Below are 18326 nucleotides of genomic sequence, written 5' to 3' on the forward strand. Positions count from 1 at the left end.
GGTGAGTACTTGGAGTACCCCCATACGACACTTTCTCACTCTTCATGCTATCCAGATATATGTAAATGGTTATAAAACACACCCTGTAAGGCATAACTTTAGGCAGTATTCACACATGCTTAAAACTGCTTCTGACATCCAGCTAGTCAGTCTTTTTTGTCAAAAAGATTTTCCTGTCCTGCAGATCACTGCCGGGAAAGATAAACTGCATCACTGAGGAAGGCAGAGCTGTAGTACTGTGGTGCTACTCTATGAAGTAAGACTAAAATACCAAAATTAAAATTTAAGTCAAATAAATGAAAATTTGGGGCTTTATTCTTCAGCTTTATTCACATAGTATGAATTTTACTGCTCTTTTGTCACTATATGCTAGAAGTCTTCCTGTCCTTTTTCTTCACATCTTTCTGCATCTTGTAGACAGGCAACAAAAAGGAGACAATGAAGAGGTAAGTTTTGGTTAGAGGAAGCCAGCATTGTTGCAAAGTGATTCACTAGAAATGAATCAGCATTTGCATTCCCCTTTTCCAGTTAATGCATACTGGTGGTTGGAAATGAGTCCCTGCCTTTTCCGTATTTTTGACTCCTGCACTTTTTAAGGAATTACGATATTTACGTCAATATTCCTCAATACAGAGGTAGCTTATTCCCACAAAAGTTTTTGGTTTATTAGCTATCACTTGCTTCCTAGCTGCCAGCTAAAGACAGGGATGAAGAATATGACCAAAAGGAGTCAGGGACATCCTGTCCACAGGATTACTGCTCAAAGGAAGTCACTACTGCTAACACCCTGCACAGATACACCTCAGGCATTCAAATTTCACATTCTGACAACCTGTAGCCAAACCTCTGCTACGTTTTTGCAACAGGAGTAGTTTCCTCTAACCAAAGGGCACTCCCAAAAGTAGGAAATAAACTGATGCTGTAACTGAGTGCATCAGGTGTGCTGCAATACTGTAGGGATGAAGCTGTCCTGAACACAGAACAGGGGGCACAGTTCCCCAGATTTTCAGCTGAGAAAGGTGGGCTCAACATCTGAGCAACTGCAGACAGGAATAATAGTGGAAACCAGGATACCCTTGGGGTGGTGCCTCCTTCCTGCAGCACCAAGGGCACAACCTCAGCCTGTTGTGAACTGCACCTTTTAAAAGGTGCTATAAGGGGGGAGTAGTTGTCTTTGTAAAACTGCACCTCATGTTGGCTGCTGGAAGAGAGAAAGCAGGTTTTCTCCTGTCGATGCTTTTACCAATTGCAGTTTTGTTTTTCCATCGCTTGACAAGTCACACAACCCCAAGGTTGTACAAGGTTACCACAGCATACAGCGCAGGTGTTTGCAGCCTTAGCAGCAGCCACACACTCACCAGTACCACACGTGCATTAATTATGTGGAGATCCAAAAGGCCCACAAGGCTGCTTCTGAGGCACTTCAGATCCTCACCTTCCCTTCAGTGGGGACACGAAATGGCGGTGCTGGGGGTGCTCCCCACACAGAGCTCCCCGACACCGCTAACAGAACCTTCACGTGCAACACACGCGACAGGGCAGCCCAGCAGAACCCACCAGGTGCGCTGGCTTGGTTACGGAGCTGCCCTGACCCGACTGGTCCCGGTCCCCTTAAGAACATGCGCCGGGCTCACCCGACGGATTCGAACCGCCTGCTGGACAGCTCGTATCAGATCAGACTCTCGGGCCAGCGAACCCAACTCTGATCCCTCCACAGAATGGAGAGGAGAAAAGAGATAACGCAGCGCCCAGCGCAGGGGCGCGGCAGCCGCACCCCCCCTGAAGCGCCGGCGGTCGCCAGTGCCGGTGCTCGGTGTCCGAGGAACCAAGCGGGCGCTGCCGCCGCCCCAGGGCCCCGCGCAGCCGATAGCGGGGAGACGCCGGGCAGGCCGGGAGCTGTAGTCCTTCCCTCCGCGGTGCGCGCCGGGAGCTGTAGTCCCCGCCAGCCCCTGCCCGCGGAAGATGGGGGCGGGCTCGAACGGCTCCATTTTGCGCCCATTGGAGGGGCTGCACGGCCGTCCCGCGGTCCCGGCGGCGCCAGCGCCGGGCAGGGCGCGACCGGCTGCCCGTGGCTCTCCCCCTCCCGCTACCTGACCGCCGCGCCTCTCCGTTCCTGGTCTTCGCCCTCCCTCCCACCGGCACCGGGGTGGGGCCCGCGCCCGCTCTTCCCCGAGCCGCCCGGCCCCCGCCGCTGGCCGCGGGCTGAGCGTGTCTTCCAGGGGCGAGGCCCCGTCCCTCAGTGGCGGCGGCTCCATGGTGCCCGCCGCCCTCCCCCGCCCCGTTGCAACAGGCAGGACGAGGAGGAAGCGGCCCCCGGGGGTCCCCACGGGCCCGCCGCCGGCCTGAGCAGAGCCGCCGCAGCGGGAGCCACCGAAGGGGCGGGGGGCGCCCGCGGGCCGCCGGAGATGGCGAACCAGCTGGTGATCCTCAACGTCTACGATATGGTGAGCGCCCAGCACGGCGGCGGGGACAGGGGCAAGCAAGCCCGGCCGGGGCCCCTTGGCGGCGGTGCGAACCCGGACCTGTGGCGGTGGGCGCGTGGTCCCGGCCCCCTCCCGGGAAGGCCGCGGGGGTGGCGAGCAGCGGGAAACTTTCCCGGCCCTTCCCGTGAGCGGGATGGGTCCGTGGAGGCGGTGGGGAGAGCGGGAGGAATAACGAAGCGGGGCGACGGTGGGGTGCGGGGGTCTGTCAGGCTGCACGCATCTTTCGTGAGCCCCAAAAGAAGTTTGCGGTGCCTGGGCCTTGCGGTGACAAGCAGGTCCGGTCCCTGGCGTGGGGGAAACTCTTACCCTACTGCGGATGAGTAACGAAACGTGAGTGCCCCCCATCTCTTCGGCCTCCTCGGTTGTTGCCCCTGGGGCTCAGGCGAGGGGAGGCCCTGCCTTTTCTCCTCCTGAAAACCGTAAATGTGGTTGGTTTTCCAGCAGGATAGTAGGAAAGGATCTCCAGTGGGTTTTTAGAGCTTTTTCAGTACTGTGTTGTTGGGGTTTTTTCCTTGACCAAGATGTTTGAACAGAGTCGGTATGGCCGCAACTTGGTAGAAATAATGGTAAAAAATCGAACTCCAGGTCTTGTGGCTGATCTTCCTGTAACACCTACAGCAACTCTTGCATTGTCTTATGTTCAACTACTCAAATGCCATGGTAACAAATGAGGTGTAAGAACGGGAGGTGAGGATAAGTAATATTAAGAAAATATTAAGTAATATTAAGAAAATACTATCTGCTTATGCTTTTCAGTCGCTGGAAATTAGGAGAGGTAGCACTAGTTCTCTGGGCACCTTTTGAGACTACTGATAGGGGGACCATAGGGTTGACAGCAAGCTTCAGGTTACACTGTTTGTGTTACTTGGGTTGTTTTGGATAGGCTTTCCTACCACCACCACTTATTTTAAAGTGAATTTTCGGTGTTTTAAAAGGGTGAAGGTAGAGTCCAGGACTACTGGCAGAGAGAAAATGCAGTTTGCTTGCCTCGGGTACTGAGGCCACATTATTTACTAGCAATCAATAGGAAGCTATCTGGCTTGAAATTAAAATCATATATTATGAGAATACATGAACTAGCCTGATTATTCTCTTTCACTGTAATACTACCATAAAAATCAATGTCTATGTCAGAGAATTTCTTTCGTTTTTCTTTCCACCCCTGTGTCCATATTCTGTCTCCAGCAAATACAACCTGTTACTTCTACATCGGTTTTCCATCATTGTAAAGAATGAGGGGAAACTGGAGACAGAAGCAGTCTACTCACTGATTTTTCTGAGAGGGAGGGGAGGGGGAAACAAAAAGTGGTCTTTGCTCACCTGAGCTCATAGGTGATGCTGATATGACAGAAAGTCAGTGTGCTTTGTTTATATGAGACTTAAGGAGGAAAGGATGCTCTGTCTCATGCACATGTATGCCTTCTCTGGACAACAAGTAAAAATACACATTGGAGAAGCCCTTTTAGCATGAAAAGAGATGGGTTTACATATATTAACTACAAGTATTTGTACAGAGAAAAAAATAGGACGGAGAAAAGTCATGAGACTTAGGTGTGACAGTCATATATAAGATCTTTGAAGTCGAGGCTTGACGCACTTCTGACTCACTAAAATGGAAGACCCAGTGTTTTCACAGACTTACTTAGCTGTGCAGTGCATCACCTGAGCACAGTTCATGGGCAGTCTGTAAAGATGAACAGAAGGGATTGTCTCCTGGGTAAGTGCCTGCCTGGAGAGTAATGCCCTGGCCTCTGTCAGAAATTCCATTCTCTCTGTGATGGCATATGTGGGGTGTGACTTCACCATGCCTTTGCTCCTTCTCTTGTGGTAGTCTACTCTTTCATTCATATGGTTCTCCTTCATCTCTTAGTCCTTACCTTTCATTCCTGCAACCCATGGCTTTGTTTCTTTTTCCTCTGGAGTTGCGTTACTATCATCAGTTTTACACCAGTGGTCCTACAAAGGCTGACAGGAGGGGAGGAGAAAAAAAAAAAGCAACAGGAAGGCTGTGCTCATAAAAACTAGTGTCATGCTTTTCCTTAGGACATGTTGGGCACTGATAACTGTCCTGTTGTGATTATTTGGGCTCTGCCTGCATCAAAAAGCAGCATAGTCTCTAAAGTCACCATCTGTGGAAGGAGCTTTCTCACCAAAAGAAGCCAGCAGATGTTTGATCACATGTAGGGAAGGCTTGTGCACTGGTCTGCAGTTGTGGTATTTGTTGAAGCTATGCATCACCACAAATTATACATCCTGTAAGCTGAGACCATTAAGCAGAATACTTCTGTGTCCTGCTTCAGTTGTGTATGCTTTTTTATAATAATGTCTGTGTTATTTGACCATTAGAGAAGAATATTTCCTGCTGGAAAGAAAAACTGAGGTTCCCACAGTGTCTGAAAGGCACTGTCAGTATACATCCAGCCTCAAACTCTTCCCCTGAACAATGTCTCCATCTACGTCAAACTTGTTTGAAGCAGCAGCTTGTAAATTAAAACTTCACTTCCATGTTGCATAGCATGTAGGCAGCCTGCTGAAATCCATGATACTGTGTTGTTTGGGTGCCTCTGAGAGGTGGGGGAGAAGGGCAGAATCTTGTGGGAGCTATTTTGAAGTTGTGTTTACTCATCAAATCCTGCCAACTGTGTGTTGAGGTGCTGGCAGGTTTAGTGTTTGCTTCTGACATTTCATGTGACCCATGGAGGTGGCTTTGGGCTTTTTTGTACTTTAGGTTTGGAATTTTTGTTCTTTTGGAACAACAGACCACCATTAGGCACCTATACCATACAATTACTATAATAACAACAGCCATATGAGCGGCTTTATTTTAACCCCCTGCATTTCCCAGACACTGGCTTAGGTATGCAGAGGAGTACTGGGTGACCTTGCTGCTGTTCAAACTACATAGAGGAGTGAGCTGATTTTTTTTTTTGAGCATATACCCTTCCATTGTCCTTAGCACTTGAAAAAGCAAAAATCTGATTAAACCAGAATTTGAGGAGGGTTGTGTGTGTTGTACAAGAAAGCAGACTTCCAAATACTGGTAACTTTACAGAGGAAGAAAAGCCCAAGGTCCTATTTATGTGCTGCAGTTCATGCCTTTGAAAATCTTGTATGATTGTTAAAAGGCTAGGGTGAACACTTTGATATATATTGTGCTTTTAGAACAGAGTACTTTATAATTTTAAGTAACTCCTATTTTTAGGAGTCTAGCTTTTTTGTACCCAAAGTAGCATCCTATTTTTTTACTTGTCAAAGAAGGTTATAACAATTTAAAATATTAGAATAAATGAAAGCTTTGAGGAGAATAATGAAGATTTTTTTAAAGCGTTGGGGTCAGTGTTTTTCTTTCATTTCAGTGACATGACTTTACTGTGCACGTGGAAAAGTTCTCTAATATTTTCATTGGGATATTTGCATTAAACATTAGTTCCTATTTTACAACACTGACCTGCTACAAAATATCAAGGATCTGGGGTTCTGCTTCTTCTTTGTAATCTATTATGGCACCGTCTTATCGAGACTAAATGAAGGGAATTGATTTTGTTGTAGAAGCAAGGATATAGCTTCTGGGATAAATTTGAGATTCCAGAACTTTTAGCATGTTACTGAACCTGTAAGCTATAGATGTCATCTGATTTGCAGCCTTCATTTTGTAAGTCATCCGTAATCTTTTCAGCAGTAGCCAAATTCAGCATACTTTAAGTTGCATTTGTCCTGCGTTCTTTCAGTGAGATAAAGAATTTTGTTCAATGAGAAAATGTGCCCAACCTTCCAATAGCTGATCCAGATTAAGTAATAACTAGATATAATTACTGTTCCTAGGGGGAAAGTAACTGTCTTACTGAAATTCTTCTATCTTCAGTTAACCTCCTCTGTTCTTACTGGAAGTATTAAGTGAAGTGCCAGCTTGCTTTAGGCACTTCCTCCAGAGCTGCTGACCTTTGTTTCATTTGTCACCAGTGCTCAGTTTTTGTAGTTTAGTGAGCCCCACGTGCTTCATGTGTTTAGGGTGGCACCAGTGAGGATGCACCTGGATAGCACTGGGCTTTCTGAGCACTTTTCCATCCCCTTCCTCTGCTTCTGTACAGATCAGTGAGGAGGGCTGGTGACCTGTTTTTCTGTCCTCTCCTGTACACCTTGCCTTAGGTTTGACAGGGTTGTGCGAGGGGAGAAGCATGCATTTTTTTTTCCTCTTTTTCTGTCTAATAAAAGCTTGGCTTTATTGTTTATACTGCTTATGGGATATCTTGTGTAACTTTTGTTACACAATGCAATAACCTTGCTTGGCATTAACAGATCTGATGCATATGTGATGTGTAGGTTATTTGGAACTGAGGCTGGGCACAAGATTTTGCTGGCCAAATGAGTGTCCAGGAGAGGAAAGAGAGAGCAGCAGGGCCCCTGTATTGCTCAGTTCTAGACTGGCTTCATTTGGATGCACCTCTAGTTAGGCAAAACACTTTCTTCCTGTGCTGACAAACTGTATGTTGAATGTGCCTACAATTTTGACTATAAATAAAAATCTAAAACTATTTTGAAATGGTCAGCTGATAAAGTGTGGGATAGGGCGGCCTTCAGAATTGAAACAGGTTTATGCTGAAGTAACTCTTGCAGTTTCTGGGGACTTTGATTTCACTTCAGAATCCTTTTTTTTTTTTTTTTTTTTTCTAAATCACAAACCTACTAAGTTAGTTGGGTAGTCATAACATTATTCTTCTTCCTTCCAGTCTTGTTTTTCCCTATTCTATGTCTTTCTATACAGGGTAAATCTAACCCAAGGTATTCCTGACTGCAGCTTGGTGATATGAACTAGCTCTCTGCTCTTTTCTGGGGGCAGGAAGGAAAGACCTGCTAAGCCCTTCAGATAGGTGAAGATATAGTATAGTTATCCATATCCCAGTAGCTAACATAGCACTACATTAACAAAGCCAGAAGTTAAAGCAGAGGGTAATGTTTAGTCTTAAGCAAAATTTATTGACAAATCTCAGTGAGCCTTAACTTTAAATATAAGAAGCAAAATCTGTCTGCTGTTAGTTCATGTTGATGAAATTTCCCACAACTGACTTGTCTGTATAACATAAAATTGTTAGCATCTCTTTATCCAGATAGTAATTTGTGTTCTGTGCCTAATAGCACAATTTGAATTTGCTAGCAGAATGTGAATGTAAGGCTGGGGAAAAAAATGTGCTTGTGTTTGGCAACTGCTGGTAACTGCATTTGGGGAACCATTTATTTTAAGTTTGATGATACTTAAAGATTACAGCAAAACCAGAACACATCTGTATCCTCTGTCTGATAATTTGTAACTTTTGGGCTGACTTTTTGCCATTTAACTTGTCTTGATCTTCATCAATAGCTTCTCAGTCCAGAGTTTAGTATATCATTTTTATTGCGAGAAAACTACCTTTCAAAAATACATCAACATGTTTGTAATGGCCCTGTAAATGATGGAGCTAGCACCTCTTCAGGAAGCATCACACCTGTAACTTTTCATATTTTTTGTCACTAGTTGTGTTGTTTTAATAGTGACTTCAGAAAGCACTTATTACATCAGCAGATAGTGTGAAAAAGCTTCTTTTTTTCCTATTTCCTGAACATTATTTTGCTGGGGGTGCTACCTCAGTCTGTATCCTGCCTAACGTTTTGAAGCCTGCCTTGTAGAACCTTGCAGCTGTGTCCTTTGGGACAAGTTAACCAAGGAGACAATGCCCCACTACTGGGATAAGTTAAATAATTTTTTTTTTTCCTTAACATTTTAGAGAGGTGTTTCTTGCTAGCTGATTTCAGTTTTAAGGACAAAACTGAGGTTTTCCCTTTCCAGAACTCTGTGTGTCTTTAAGGTCTTAAGGGTAATAGTTTGCTCCTGGTAGACACTTGCTGCTGCTTTTGAAAAAGAAAAGAGGAAGCATTAAGGGAAGTTTTTTTTCCCTTTTTATTATTATTTTTTTAAAGGATCACTTCCTGCTTTCCTTTTGAAATGCCTTTATAGAGAAGTGATATATTGGAAACAGGTGTTAGACCTATGCAAAAGGCTTACACTTCATGTGTGCATCTGAACATCAGGAGCCTGGAAAGTGCTTGGTCTCTTGTGTAGTGAGCACCAGTTGAGTATTCAAAGACAAAGTCTATTAAGGTGATTTCAGCCTGTCTCACATGTCTGAGTGTGTCTTGGGTTCATCTGGTCAAAAGCAAAAGTGTGGCAATTGCTGTAAGTGACAACAGGTGTGTGTATATAACACCCCTATATTCCATTGTTAGTTAAAAAAAAAACATGCTCCTGCAAAATTACTGCAGTTCATCCTAGAATGTGTTCCACTTAACAGAAAACTTTGTAACCCATAACTTTTTGACAAATCAAAAGTTGACCTGTATTTCTCCCAGATATGTGGTGTCCCTGATTGACAGACATGGGCAGCACTAAAACACCAGAGTAGAACCTCTGTATTAATTTCATTCACTGTGCAGAGTTGGGGAATTTTAGCAGCATGTTCTGTTCCTATAAAATGGGTGTGCAGTTTTATTTTGTGGTAGGGTTTTATGCTTTTGATGTGGGGGACAAATACCTGTCAGTCTGGTATGAAAAGACAAATCTGTGTTGGAAACTAATTTTTAATTTTCTTCTTTCCTTGTAGTATTGGATGAATGAGTACACTTCTTCCCTTGGAATTGGAGTGTTCCATTCAGGTATAGAGGTGTATGGGCGAGGTATGTAAACAAAAAACACAACTTACTCTTTGTTCTAGTAATGTTATTTAACATTTCTCAAATAGTGAGCTCCTGAAACCTGTTCATCAGTTTCCTCTTAAAGTTCTCATCTCTTCTGCCTCTGGAAAAAAACTTGGATACAAATAATACAGCGGTGATCTTGCATTCTGGTATAAAGCTATTAATTTTTAGCTACAGAAACAATAATCATGTTGCAGATGTGCTGGATGCTCAGGAAAAATTCTATTCCGTTTTGGTAAGTTGGCTTGTATTAAAGAGACTCTTTCTTTAAGAGTCATCTCATGCATATTCTCTACCAAAGATACACTTGTGATAAATACAGCAATACATTCCAGTTTGATAACTAGGTTATGCTCTGGGGATGCAGTTTGCTGGTATGTTCAGACCACTTTGAATCTCCATTGCTGCCAGAAAGTGTTTCTGAGCACACTGTAGCACAGGCTGAGGTTTGAGGTGCTCCTGCCTAGCAGTATAATTCTGTGAGGTGATGGTTTTGCTAAAAGTAGTCCATTTAAAGAAGAAAAATCTACTTTGATTCTTTTTGTTTGGTTGGGTTTTGGTTTTTTGGGAGGGGTTTTGGGTTTTTGGGAGGAGGGTGTTTTTTATTTGGAGGTGAGGAGAAGCAGCAAAAGGTGTGGCATATCATCCAGAGACTACATTGTGCCAAGTTACCTTATGGATGTTTCAGCTACTACAATGGTCCCATTGTGAGGGGGTTTGCAAGTGTTAAAAGCCAAGAATTGACAAAACACAATGCTTATTGTTAAAACTTTCTTGGATTTCTTTTAATCCAAACCAGAAAGACCTGACTCTTAATAGTGCTCTGCCTGAAACCCAGTTCTTGTGCCAAATACCTGTGCCTCCCTTCCTGTTCAGATTATAGCAGCTTTCTCACAGAGCAGGTCATACCCCTGCTGGAACAATGACTTGCATTTTTCAAAGCCTACCAAACTATTTATTAACCTGTTGTAAAAAAGATTATCCAAAAACTGAATACTGGAGGTGGATGATGTGTTATGAGTTGTGAGGAAAGGAAGCCTGAAGTCATGCTTAAAGCTTTCTATTGACTCTGGGTATGGCATGCTGTGTTATCTGAGACACTGTGGAAGCTGAAGCACACTGTGGTATTTTCATGTATTGTAAGTGCTTATGCCAGCAGATGCTATGTGCAAACTTTAGATGCATGTGCTGGTTTAATTTCTTGCTATTGCAAAGAAGTGTAGACAGTTGAACTCTTAGAAATCAAGAAATTAAAAAAAAAAAAACAACTAATAGGCTGCTACTTGCTGCCACACTTAAGAGTTGTAGTGTGCAGTGAACAGAAGCACCATCAGACCTTTGAGGATGCAGTATGCTGAATCCCTAATCAAGCATGTATAAAGAACATGGGTGGGATTTTCAGTTTAACTTGCAAATCCTCACTCACACAATGAAAACAGTATAGACTTACTGCAAAGTTGTTAAACCTGTACACTGATGTAGGAAATGTCCTGTCAGTTTTTGCTTGGGTTAACTAGTAAATAACAAAACTATTCATTTCCAGCTCCTTGCATTTGTTACCTGTGTAAATTGGATGTCTGGTTTCTAGCTTTGGATCCTTGTGAAGTAATCTTGTAGTCAGTGAGGTCTGTTGTTCTTTACTGTCACTTTGTGCCATTGTTGTTAAATCTGATCTTTCTCTTTCAGAATTTGCCTACGGTGGTCATCCATACCCTTTTTCTGGAATATTTGAAATTTCACCAGGAAATGCTTCTGAGCTAGGAGAAACGTTTAAATTTAAGTAAGAAAAATACCTGTTCTCTTGCTTTTGAAAAGCCACACTAAAAAGATGACTTGTTCCATTTATTTTTTAAGATAATATCTTGAATGGTACTATAGCATTTCTGACTTTCTGAGAAGTTAGTGTGTTTACTTAGAAATATGGAAGATGGCCAGAGATGATGAGACTAAAGTGTCTGCAGCAAAGAACATTATTTATAGTATACCATTAAATGCTTAAATGTCTACAAATTACGTGGTCTTTTGGCCAGCTTTTGTTATTCACACAGTATAATACAATGGGGTAACTTTTTCAAGTTAGTGAAATTTTGATTCAAAGAAAAAGCTGAAAAATGTTACTTTTCAAGGTTTCCCCATGTCTCTTTTCCACTTTCTCAGTGTGATTGCCTTGACCCTTCCCTGCATTACAAGCTCTTATCTGTTCTCAGCTGTCACTTGGAAACAATGTCCTTTGGAGAGGAGGGGGATGTTGCATCCTCTGCTTGTCACAATAAAGTTGGAAAGAACTTCAGTGAGCTACAGGTGGCCAATCAGCAAGAAAATAATATCTCATGATAAAGATGGAAGTGATGCTGTAAAATGGAATGAAAAGAATGTGTGCTATCCTAGGAGGGTGGAAAGGTCTTGTCACCTACAATGGTGTGATTTTTGACCAAGGAATGACCAGTAATCCACTTATATCATGGAAGCCTGATCACTGTTCTCTCTGTTTCTCTTCTAGGGAGTCTGTAGTTCTAGGCAGTACTGACTTTATGGAAGATGACATAGAAAAAATAGTAGAAGAGCTTGGAAAAGAATTCAAAGGAAATGCTTATCACCTAATGCACAAAAACTGCAATCACTTTTCTTCATCTTTGTCTGAGGTAAACAAACTTGAAGGTCTGTAAAGGTTCTTCCTGGGTGGCTACAGAACGTCATCTCCTTCCTGCACTTTGGAATGTTTGGCTGAATTTCTGACTTCCTATCCCTGCTACCTTGGGAAAATGTCTCTAGTTTAAATGTTTTATTTGTGCTGATATCCAAAGCATGGTATTGTGCTGCCAAAAATACTAAATATTGTTGTCATACATAGTTTTTATTTGAGCAGAGGCTCATTACTGATTGAGAGACATAGTAAATAAAGCATTAACAGGATTTCAGAATCATTTTAGATCACTGCTGAAGAGAGAACCATGTGTTCTTTTCATCAGTATTTCCCCATAGAGCCATCACACTGAAAATAATTTGTAAAGTTATGACTTCTTGTTGAAGAATCACAAAAGCATTGAAGTTTCACAGACACTGTTAGTCTCTTTAGAGGCTTTTGTCAAGTTAGTGCCATGCCAGCATCTCTGTGCTGGTGCTGTAGGTACCTGAGTGGTGCTAAGTAGCTAACTGTGGAGTTGAATGGGCTTTGCTTTTCCCCCTCAGCTTCATTTTAATGTGATTGGTTTGCCAGTATGATTTGAATGCCTGATCACTCACGTGTATCAACACAAGGGAAAGAGTCAGGAAGAGGTAACCCCAGAGGAGTGGCAGTCGTGACTTTTAGCTGTGCTTGTCAGAATTTTTTCTGTTTCATTGAAGCACTCAAAAAATGGATGGCTGGTTTGTTTTTTCTTTTTTTTTTTCCATAGTGAATTTCCATAACATTTAATTGTTCCTTTTTTCAAAATAGCTAATGACACACTGATTGTATAGCCTGTGTTTTGTGTACACTGCCTGGTGCGCCAGTGGTACCGGAAAATATTACTGAGATGATGATTCATGTATAACACATTAAGTAGGGTAAGACACTGAGCTGGCATGAAATCTGGGCTCTGCAGTCAGGGTTTTGCTGTATTTGTCAACCCATGTGGTCAGGTTATTTCTGTTTTGTCTTGTCCTGTTCAGTGTTCAGATTTATAAAACCAGCAGTGTAATTACAAGTTAAATGCTGCTCAGTAATGGCAGAGTGATGCTCCCATTAGCTATGGTTTTTCTCTAGATTTACAGTATAGTAAGTAATACTAGAAGTGAATATGGAGGTAGTTAAGTAAAATAGCTCACTCCTTGAATAGGGACAACAAAACCATTTCATGACTGATGTACATTAAAAACAAACATTTTATGCAGCTTTATATATTTTTATGTAGCTTTATATATTTCTGAGGAGTTGAAACAAGCTTTGCATTGTATGGCTTCTCTTGTTCCAGTGAACCTGAGTGTGTGTGTGTGTATGCTTGGCCTTTTAAGATTGTGATGTCTTGTGCAGAGCCATCAGAGGCTGTCCCAATGAATAACCTCAGCTGTTATGCATTACTCCATATAACTGTAGTATTAACACTCTCTTCCTGACTGCTTGATTTCAGGGTGCTTTCAGATCTCTCCTGCAACTTCTGTTTGAAGAACTAGTGGTTCCACTATTTCTAGTGGAATAGAAAGCATACCTTAACTCTCTTCTGTGCCTTTTACAGGTGTTCAAACAGAGTGAAGGGGCTGGGCTTTCTGGGGCTTTTTAAGAAAAGTGTAGAACCAACGTGCCAATCTCTCAGTGCACAACAAGTCTCCCTGTGTAACTTGGAGTGCTGCTTTTACTGATGGAGAAAGTTTTCCTGGTGCAGCTAACTTGAGTGCTTCTTGACTGGTGTTTGTCATATGTGAATCATAAGGCTGCTGCAGCATTTGCTTTGTATTTACAGTACTGTAGTTTTGTTACTGATGAATCCAGATCAATTAATCATTTTTTCCCTTCCTCCCACCCAGATTCTCTGTGGGAAAGAGATTCCACGATGGGTGAATCGCCTTGCCTACTTCAGCTCTTGTATACCATTTCTCCAGAGCTGTCTGCCCAAGGAGTGGCTAACTCCTGCAGCCCTCCAGTCTAGTGTGAGCCAGGAGCTACACGATGAGCTGGAGGAAGCTGAGGATGCAGCAGCATCAGCTTCCTTGGCAAGCTCAGCATCTGGGTCTAGAACTGGTCGCCATACCAAATTATAAGTCCTCCTCCAAAGTGGTAAATGAAAAACTTCAGTTTAATCTCTCCAGCAGCTGACTTCCTGACAGAACATGAGAGTTCATTCTAGAACATTGGGTTTATATGCAAAAAAGACTCTCATCAACCTGTTTCAGCTCAGGATTATTTATGTGGTGAAAAGAATTGCTGGGAGAAAAGGGAAGGATTTTGTGTGAAGCCACCCTTTTCATTTTCACCTGTTTTGTAAACCTTGGTTATCTTAACATCTTGTATAAAGCAGAACTTAAATTATTTGTTTACAGTATTGTGTACTGCTGTTTACAAGTCCTGTAAGGACTCCTGCCACCACGAAGAAGAGATAATTTGAGTTTTATGTAACTGTGGGTATAACTCAAAAGCAGTGGTATGACGCCCTGGATGAACTCTCCACTTTGTTTTCAAGATTTAAGGCAGGTGAACATAAAATTTCTGAGAGGTGCCAGAAACTGCAGAAATTCTGTATGTGTGAACAGGGTACTGTGCACTTAAAGTGGCTGATGTAAACAGGTAGATTCCAGGATGTAGGGAGACTGGTTTTGTCTAAGATCTGTTATTGGAAGTATGACCTCTACATTAATGAAACTGTGGATTTTTGCACTTGTGAAGGGAAATTACTATCTCATTACAATGCACATTGATCCTTTTTTTTTTTTTTAACTCAGCCATGTAGTTTGCATCCTGTCTTCTGTCTGTATTTACTGTCTACTTCAACTGGGATTTAGACATGTAAATCATCAACAAATTTTTCACCATCTGCTTTACTTGATTTCAAGCTTGTATATAACAGTTAGTACTTGTACTCTTTTTTGGTTTCATATAGTTTGGATTAGTGTAATACAAGCCATTTATGGTTGGGGAATGGCCTTGGCTTTTTGCTGCTGATTTTGCTTCATTTTAGCTTGTAAACATTTGTGTCTGTTTTTTTTAGTGCTAAATTACTGCCCAGTTGTGCATATCTGCACAAATTATAGAGAAACCCTAATTTATTTTCCCACAGTCTCTCTCTGTGATAGTAACTTTCTTGTCAAATGTAATGAAGAAAAACCTGAAAATTGCTTATACACCTGCGTGTTTACACAGCAGAACCCACTAATCTGCACACGTAATTATATCTGAAGGTAAGAGATATTATTTTCTAAAACACAGAAGTATGTTTGCTGGTAGATTATAATTAGAGCTAAATTATAATTAGTGATCAGAATATATAACATAATGCCTTATTCTTGTTCACTTACCAAGAGAATTAATGGTTCTTCCAGTCATTAGTGTAAATTAGTGAGGTTCTATTGTGCACATAAGGATACAGTAGCACAAACAGGAGGGAGATGAGCTTGTGTGGTTTTTAAGACTTGCTGCCTTAAACTAACAAAGAACATACCACCTGTAAACTGATGAGCTCACAGAGTGTGCATTCCTAGAAGTACAAATGATTCTTACAAACTTTTATTTTCAGTCTGTTGCTGGGTTTAATTTTTCCATTAAGTGAAGTACTGACTCTACAGTTTCTGCTGTTCAAAGGGAAAAAGTCCTCTTAGGAGGCAAGAATGCTTCATGTAATGAGTGCTCCTAACCACGGGTAATCCGTGCCATTGAACCCTGCAGGAAGGTGTAACTGGCTGTATCAGAATTCTGATGGTCACAAACTCTGACTCATGCTGGAAACAGGTGGAAGTTTTTCTGATAGCAGTTGGGTTGAATCCTTTGTCAGTCTTTAAATTGTCACTCATCTTCTGTGATGCAGTGTAGGTACAGAGAGAGGGATGCTCAGTTCTGGGGAAAAAAATCAAGTGAGACTCTCCCTGGAAAGAGTGGGATAATAGTATAAGTTATAAGTGTGATTTGGTACATGTTTTTATAATCTATCAAAGTGGGAAATGTGTAGAACTGATAAGTCTGCCACAAACTATGTTCTCTGGTCTCCAGAAGCTGGACATATTGACTCTCCCTGTTGAGTGCTTTTTCACTTGAATCTCTGAATTTGAGTTTTCTTTTTTGTCCTGTAGTGAAAATGAACATGGTGGTCTCCAGTCAACTCTCAAGCATTACAGAACTGGATCTCACACTACTTACAGCTAAGGCAACAGGCCACAGACAGGTTATTTTGTCTCTGCTGTGCAGCTGTGGTAGAAATGTGACTTAAGTCTTGTGGCCAAGGCAGGTCCTTTATTTCAGCTCAGGGTTGAGGCCACTGATCTAGCAACATGTACTGTAGCTTTTCCTAGTTTTTAGGAAAAATAAATAGAATGAATTTTCATTGCTACCTAACTTTTGTGTACCAAAATTTGCTTTTTAGGCTTCTGATATATCCAGAGTGCTAGGTCACAAATCTGTACACCTTCATGAACACTCACAACTATAGCATGTACAATGCAAGAACATGACAGATCACAGCACAGTTTTTATTTAGAAGTAAAGTGAGACTATTTTTTATAAAGCAGACTGAAAAGTTTGTAACAAAAGCATTCATTTTGTTGGTAGCTGAAAATACTGTCTTATGCTCTTTTTTTCTTGTTGTTTTGTTTGGGGTTTTTGTGTTTTGTTTTTCATGCAAAACCATCCATTTGTAAGTTCTGTGAGGAAACTGACATCTGAACCCTGAAGACTGTTGGGTATTGTATCAAAGCACGTGGTGCTGTAGTTTCAGTCACCTGCTGTCAATTCAGCCTCCACTTGATGCCTCCAAGAAGTCACCCTGCCAGTGGTTTCTCTGATTTGTTAGCAATAGAGCAAGTTACCTTTCACCAGCATTACTGCCAAGCAGGGATTACTTTAGCCTACTAATGACCACACTGTGCTAGGACTAGAACACTCCAAAATGCTGTAAGAAAGCTGGACACCTGTGGAGACTTTTCCATCAAAACGGGTAGAAAAATATCACTACTTCAGGGTTCTGCTCTGTTTACTTTCTCATTTTTGTTTAATTTTCTGTAAGATAGTAGTTTTTATACACATTACCTTCCTAAAGTCATTTTATTTAAATGCCATTTTCTGTTCAGCAAGCCAAAAAAATCCAATATACTGTCAGAGTGCACCAGTAACTTCAGAGTGGCTTGGTAAAAATGTAGTTGCATTACTTCTAAAACTTGCAATGCAATTCTGATCACTATTGATACATGATAATTTTCACTGTTGGAGGTTGGTTTCAAGCGGAATATTCACTGATGCATTTTTTGTAAACTTGTATTCAAGTTTACTTTACTACATAGTATTTGTATAAAATTCAGAGAATTTTGACTTTTGTTACCTGTACATGGCAACAAGTTGTCTAGCATCTGAAACTTAAATCCATCAATGGTTTATTAAAAATACTTTTATAAAAAAAAGCAAAAAAAAACCCAGTTGGCTCTCTGTGTGTTATTCCTGTGATGCCTACAGCTTGTTTTGTCAGTGCCATCCCAGCTGATCTTTGGTTTTGAAAGATGCTTTTGAAGGACAGTGAAACTATTCAAGTATTTTCTATAGTTAAGCTATAGGCTGTACTCTGACGTGGGCATCAGGAGATGTGGTTTGCCTTGAGGCATTATTAAGAGCCACCAGATTTTAATAAATTCTGAATGTTTTGAGATTTGGTGTGCTAGCTACAGCTATGGAGATATAAACCACTTCAGATATGCTTGGGACACGTTGCAGATGTATGTGCCATATGCTGCAACTCTGCTCAACAGCCTTGTAGTCTGGGGTGTGTGGGGTCTGTAATGTCTGTGTCTTGTCTGAGCAGAGCAGCATTACCCAGACTTAGGTGAAGTACCAATGGCAACGCCAGCCTCAGCCACTGCTGCCCACACCATGCCAGCTCTCACTGCCACCCGTGTCACGGCCCGGTGCTGACCCAGACTGCAGAAATGCCCCAGGCTCTTTAATTACAAAACTGCAAAGCTGTTTCCCACTCAATGCAACTTGTGTTGCACCTGACCCCTGAGTGGTTTTGTGGGGTGGTGGCACCTCTGCTTGAAGCTGTGGTTGCTCTGTGTTCCCTTTTCCAGCTGCTACTGAACCCTAATCACTAGCAAAGCTACAGAATAGTTTTGAGGATTTTGTATCCTATTGAAAGGAAACTCAACAATCAGGACGGCTCATCAAGTAAAATTATGTGAATCCCAGATAAATTAATTTGTGGTATCTGATGGCCAAGAGTGCCTATCTGCTCCTTAGGAAGGTGATAAATACACACAAAAAAATGAATTTTGCATTGTTTCTTAATGGGTGAGTAGCTGAGTTTAACTGACCTCTTCTTAAAGAAAACAGAAATATTTCAAATGGAATTTCTAAAACATTTTCTTTAGGCACACAGGGTTTATGTTCCCAGTTTGTCATCAGAACAGCTTCTAAACAGGGGAAGCTTTCTTACATCTAAAGGCACCTTA

At 41.9% G+C, this 18326-nt stretch overlaps 1 protein-coding gene across 6 annotated transcripts; it reads left to right on the forward strand.

The window, feature by feature from the left end:
• The first annotated feature begins 1950 nt into the window (after nucleotides 1-1950).
• Nucleotides 1951-17286, forward strand: DESI2 (desumoylating isopeptidase 2). 6 transcript variants are annotated; one of them, XM_030447357.1, is made up of 5 exons: nucleotides 1951-2444; nucleotides 9116-9188; nucleotides 10896-10989; nucleotides 11710-11851; nucleotides 13713-17286. In XM_030447357.1, exons 1-5 carry the CDS (start codon nucleotides 2406-2408, stop codon nucleotides 13944-13946), a joined length of 582 nt encoding a protein of 193 aa, XP_030303217.1. In that variant the 5' UTR covers nucleotides 1951-2405; the 3' UTR covers nucleotides 13947-17286. The 6 variants fall into 6 exon arrangements, with proteins under 6 accessions (XP_030303217.1, XP_030303219.1, XP_030303218.1 ...); XM_030447359.1 differs by lacking the exon at nucleotides 1951-2444 and adding an exon at nucleotides 2505-2572; XM_030447358.1 differs by lacking the exon at nucleotides 1951-2444 and adding an exon at nucleotides 2547-2607.
• Nucleotides 17287-18326: the final 1040 nt, after the last annotated feature.

The sequence above is a fragment of the Calypte anna genome, chromosome 3 (assembly GCF_003957555.1).
Source record: "Calypte anna isolate BGI_N300 chromosome 3, bCalAnn1_v1.p, whole genome shotgun sequence".
Lineage (NCBI taxonomy): Eukaryota > Metazoa > Chordata > Aves > Apodiformes > Trochilidae > Calypte > Calypte anna.

Bases quoted from the DNA above. Each gene is read 5' to 3' on its own strand.
- DESI2 (XM_030447357.1), top strand. From the start codon at position 2,406: ATGGCGAACCAGCTGGTGATCCTCAACGTCTACGATATG. The intron at 9,189-10,895 runs GTATGTAAACAA...TTTCTCTTTCAG, and splicing joins TATAGAGGTGTATGGGCGAG to AATTTGCCTACGGTGGTCAT. The intron at 11,852-13,712 runs GTAAACAAACTT...CCTCCCACCCAG, and splicing joins TTTCTTCATCTTTGTCTGAG to ATTCTCTGTGGGAAAGAGAT.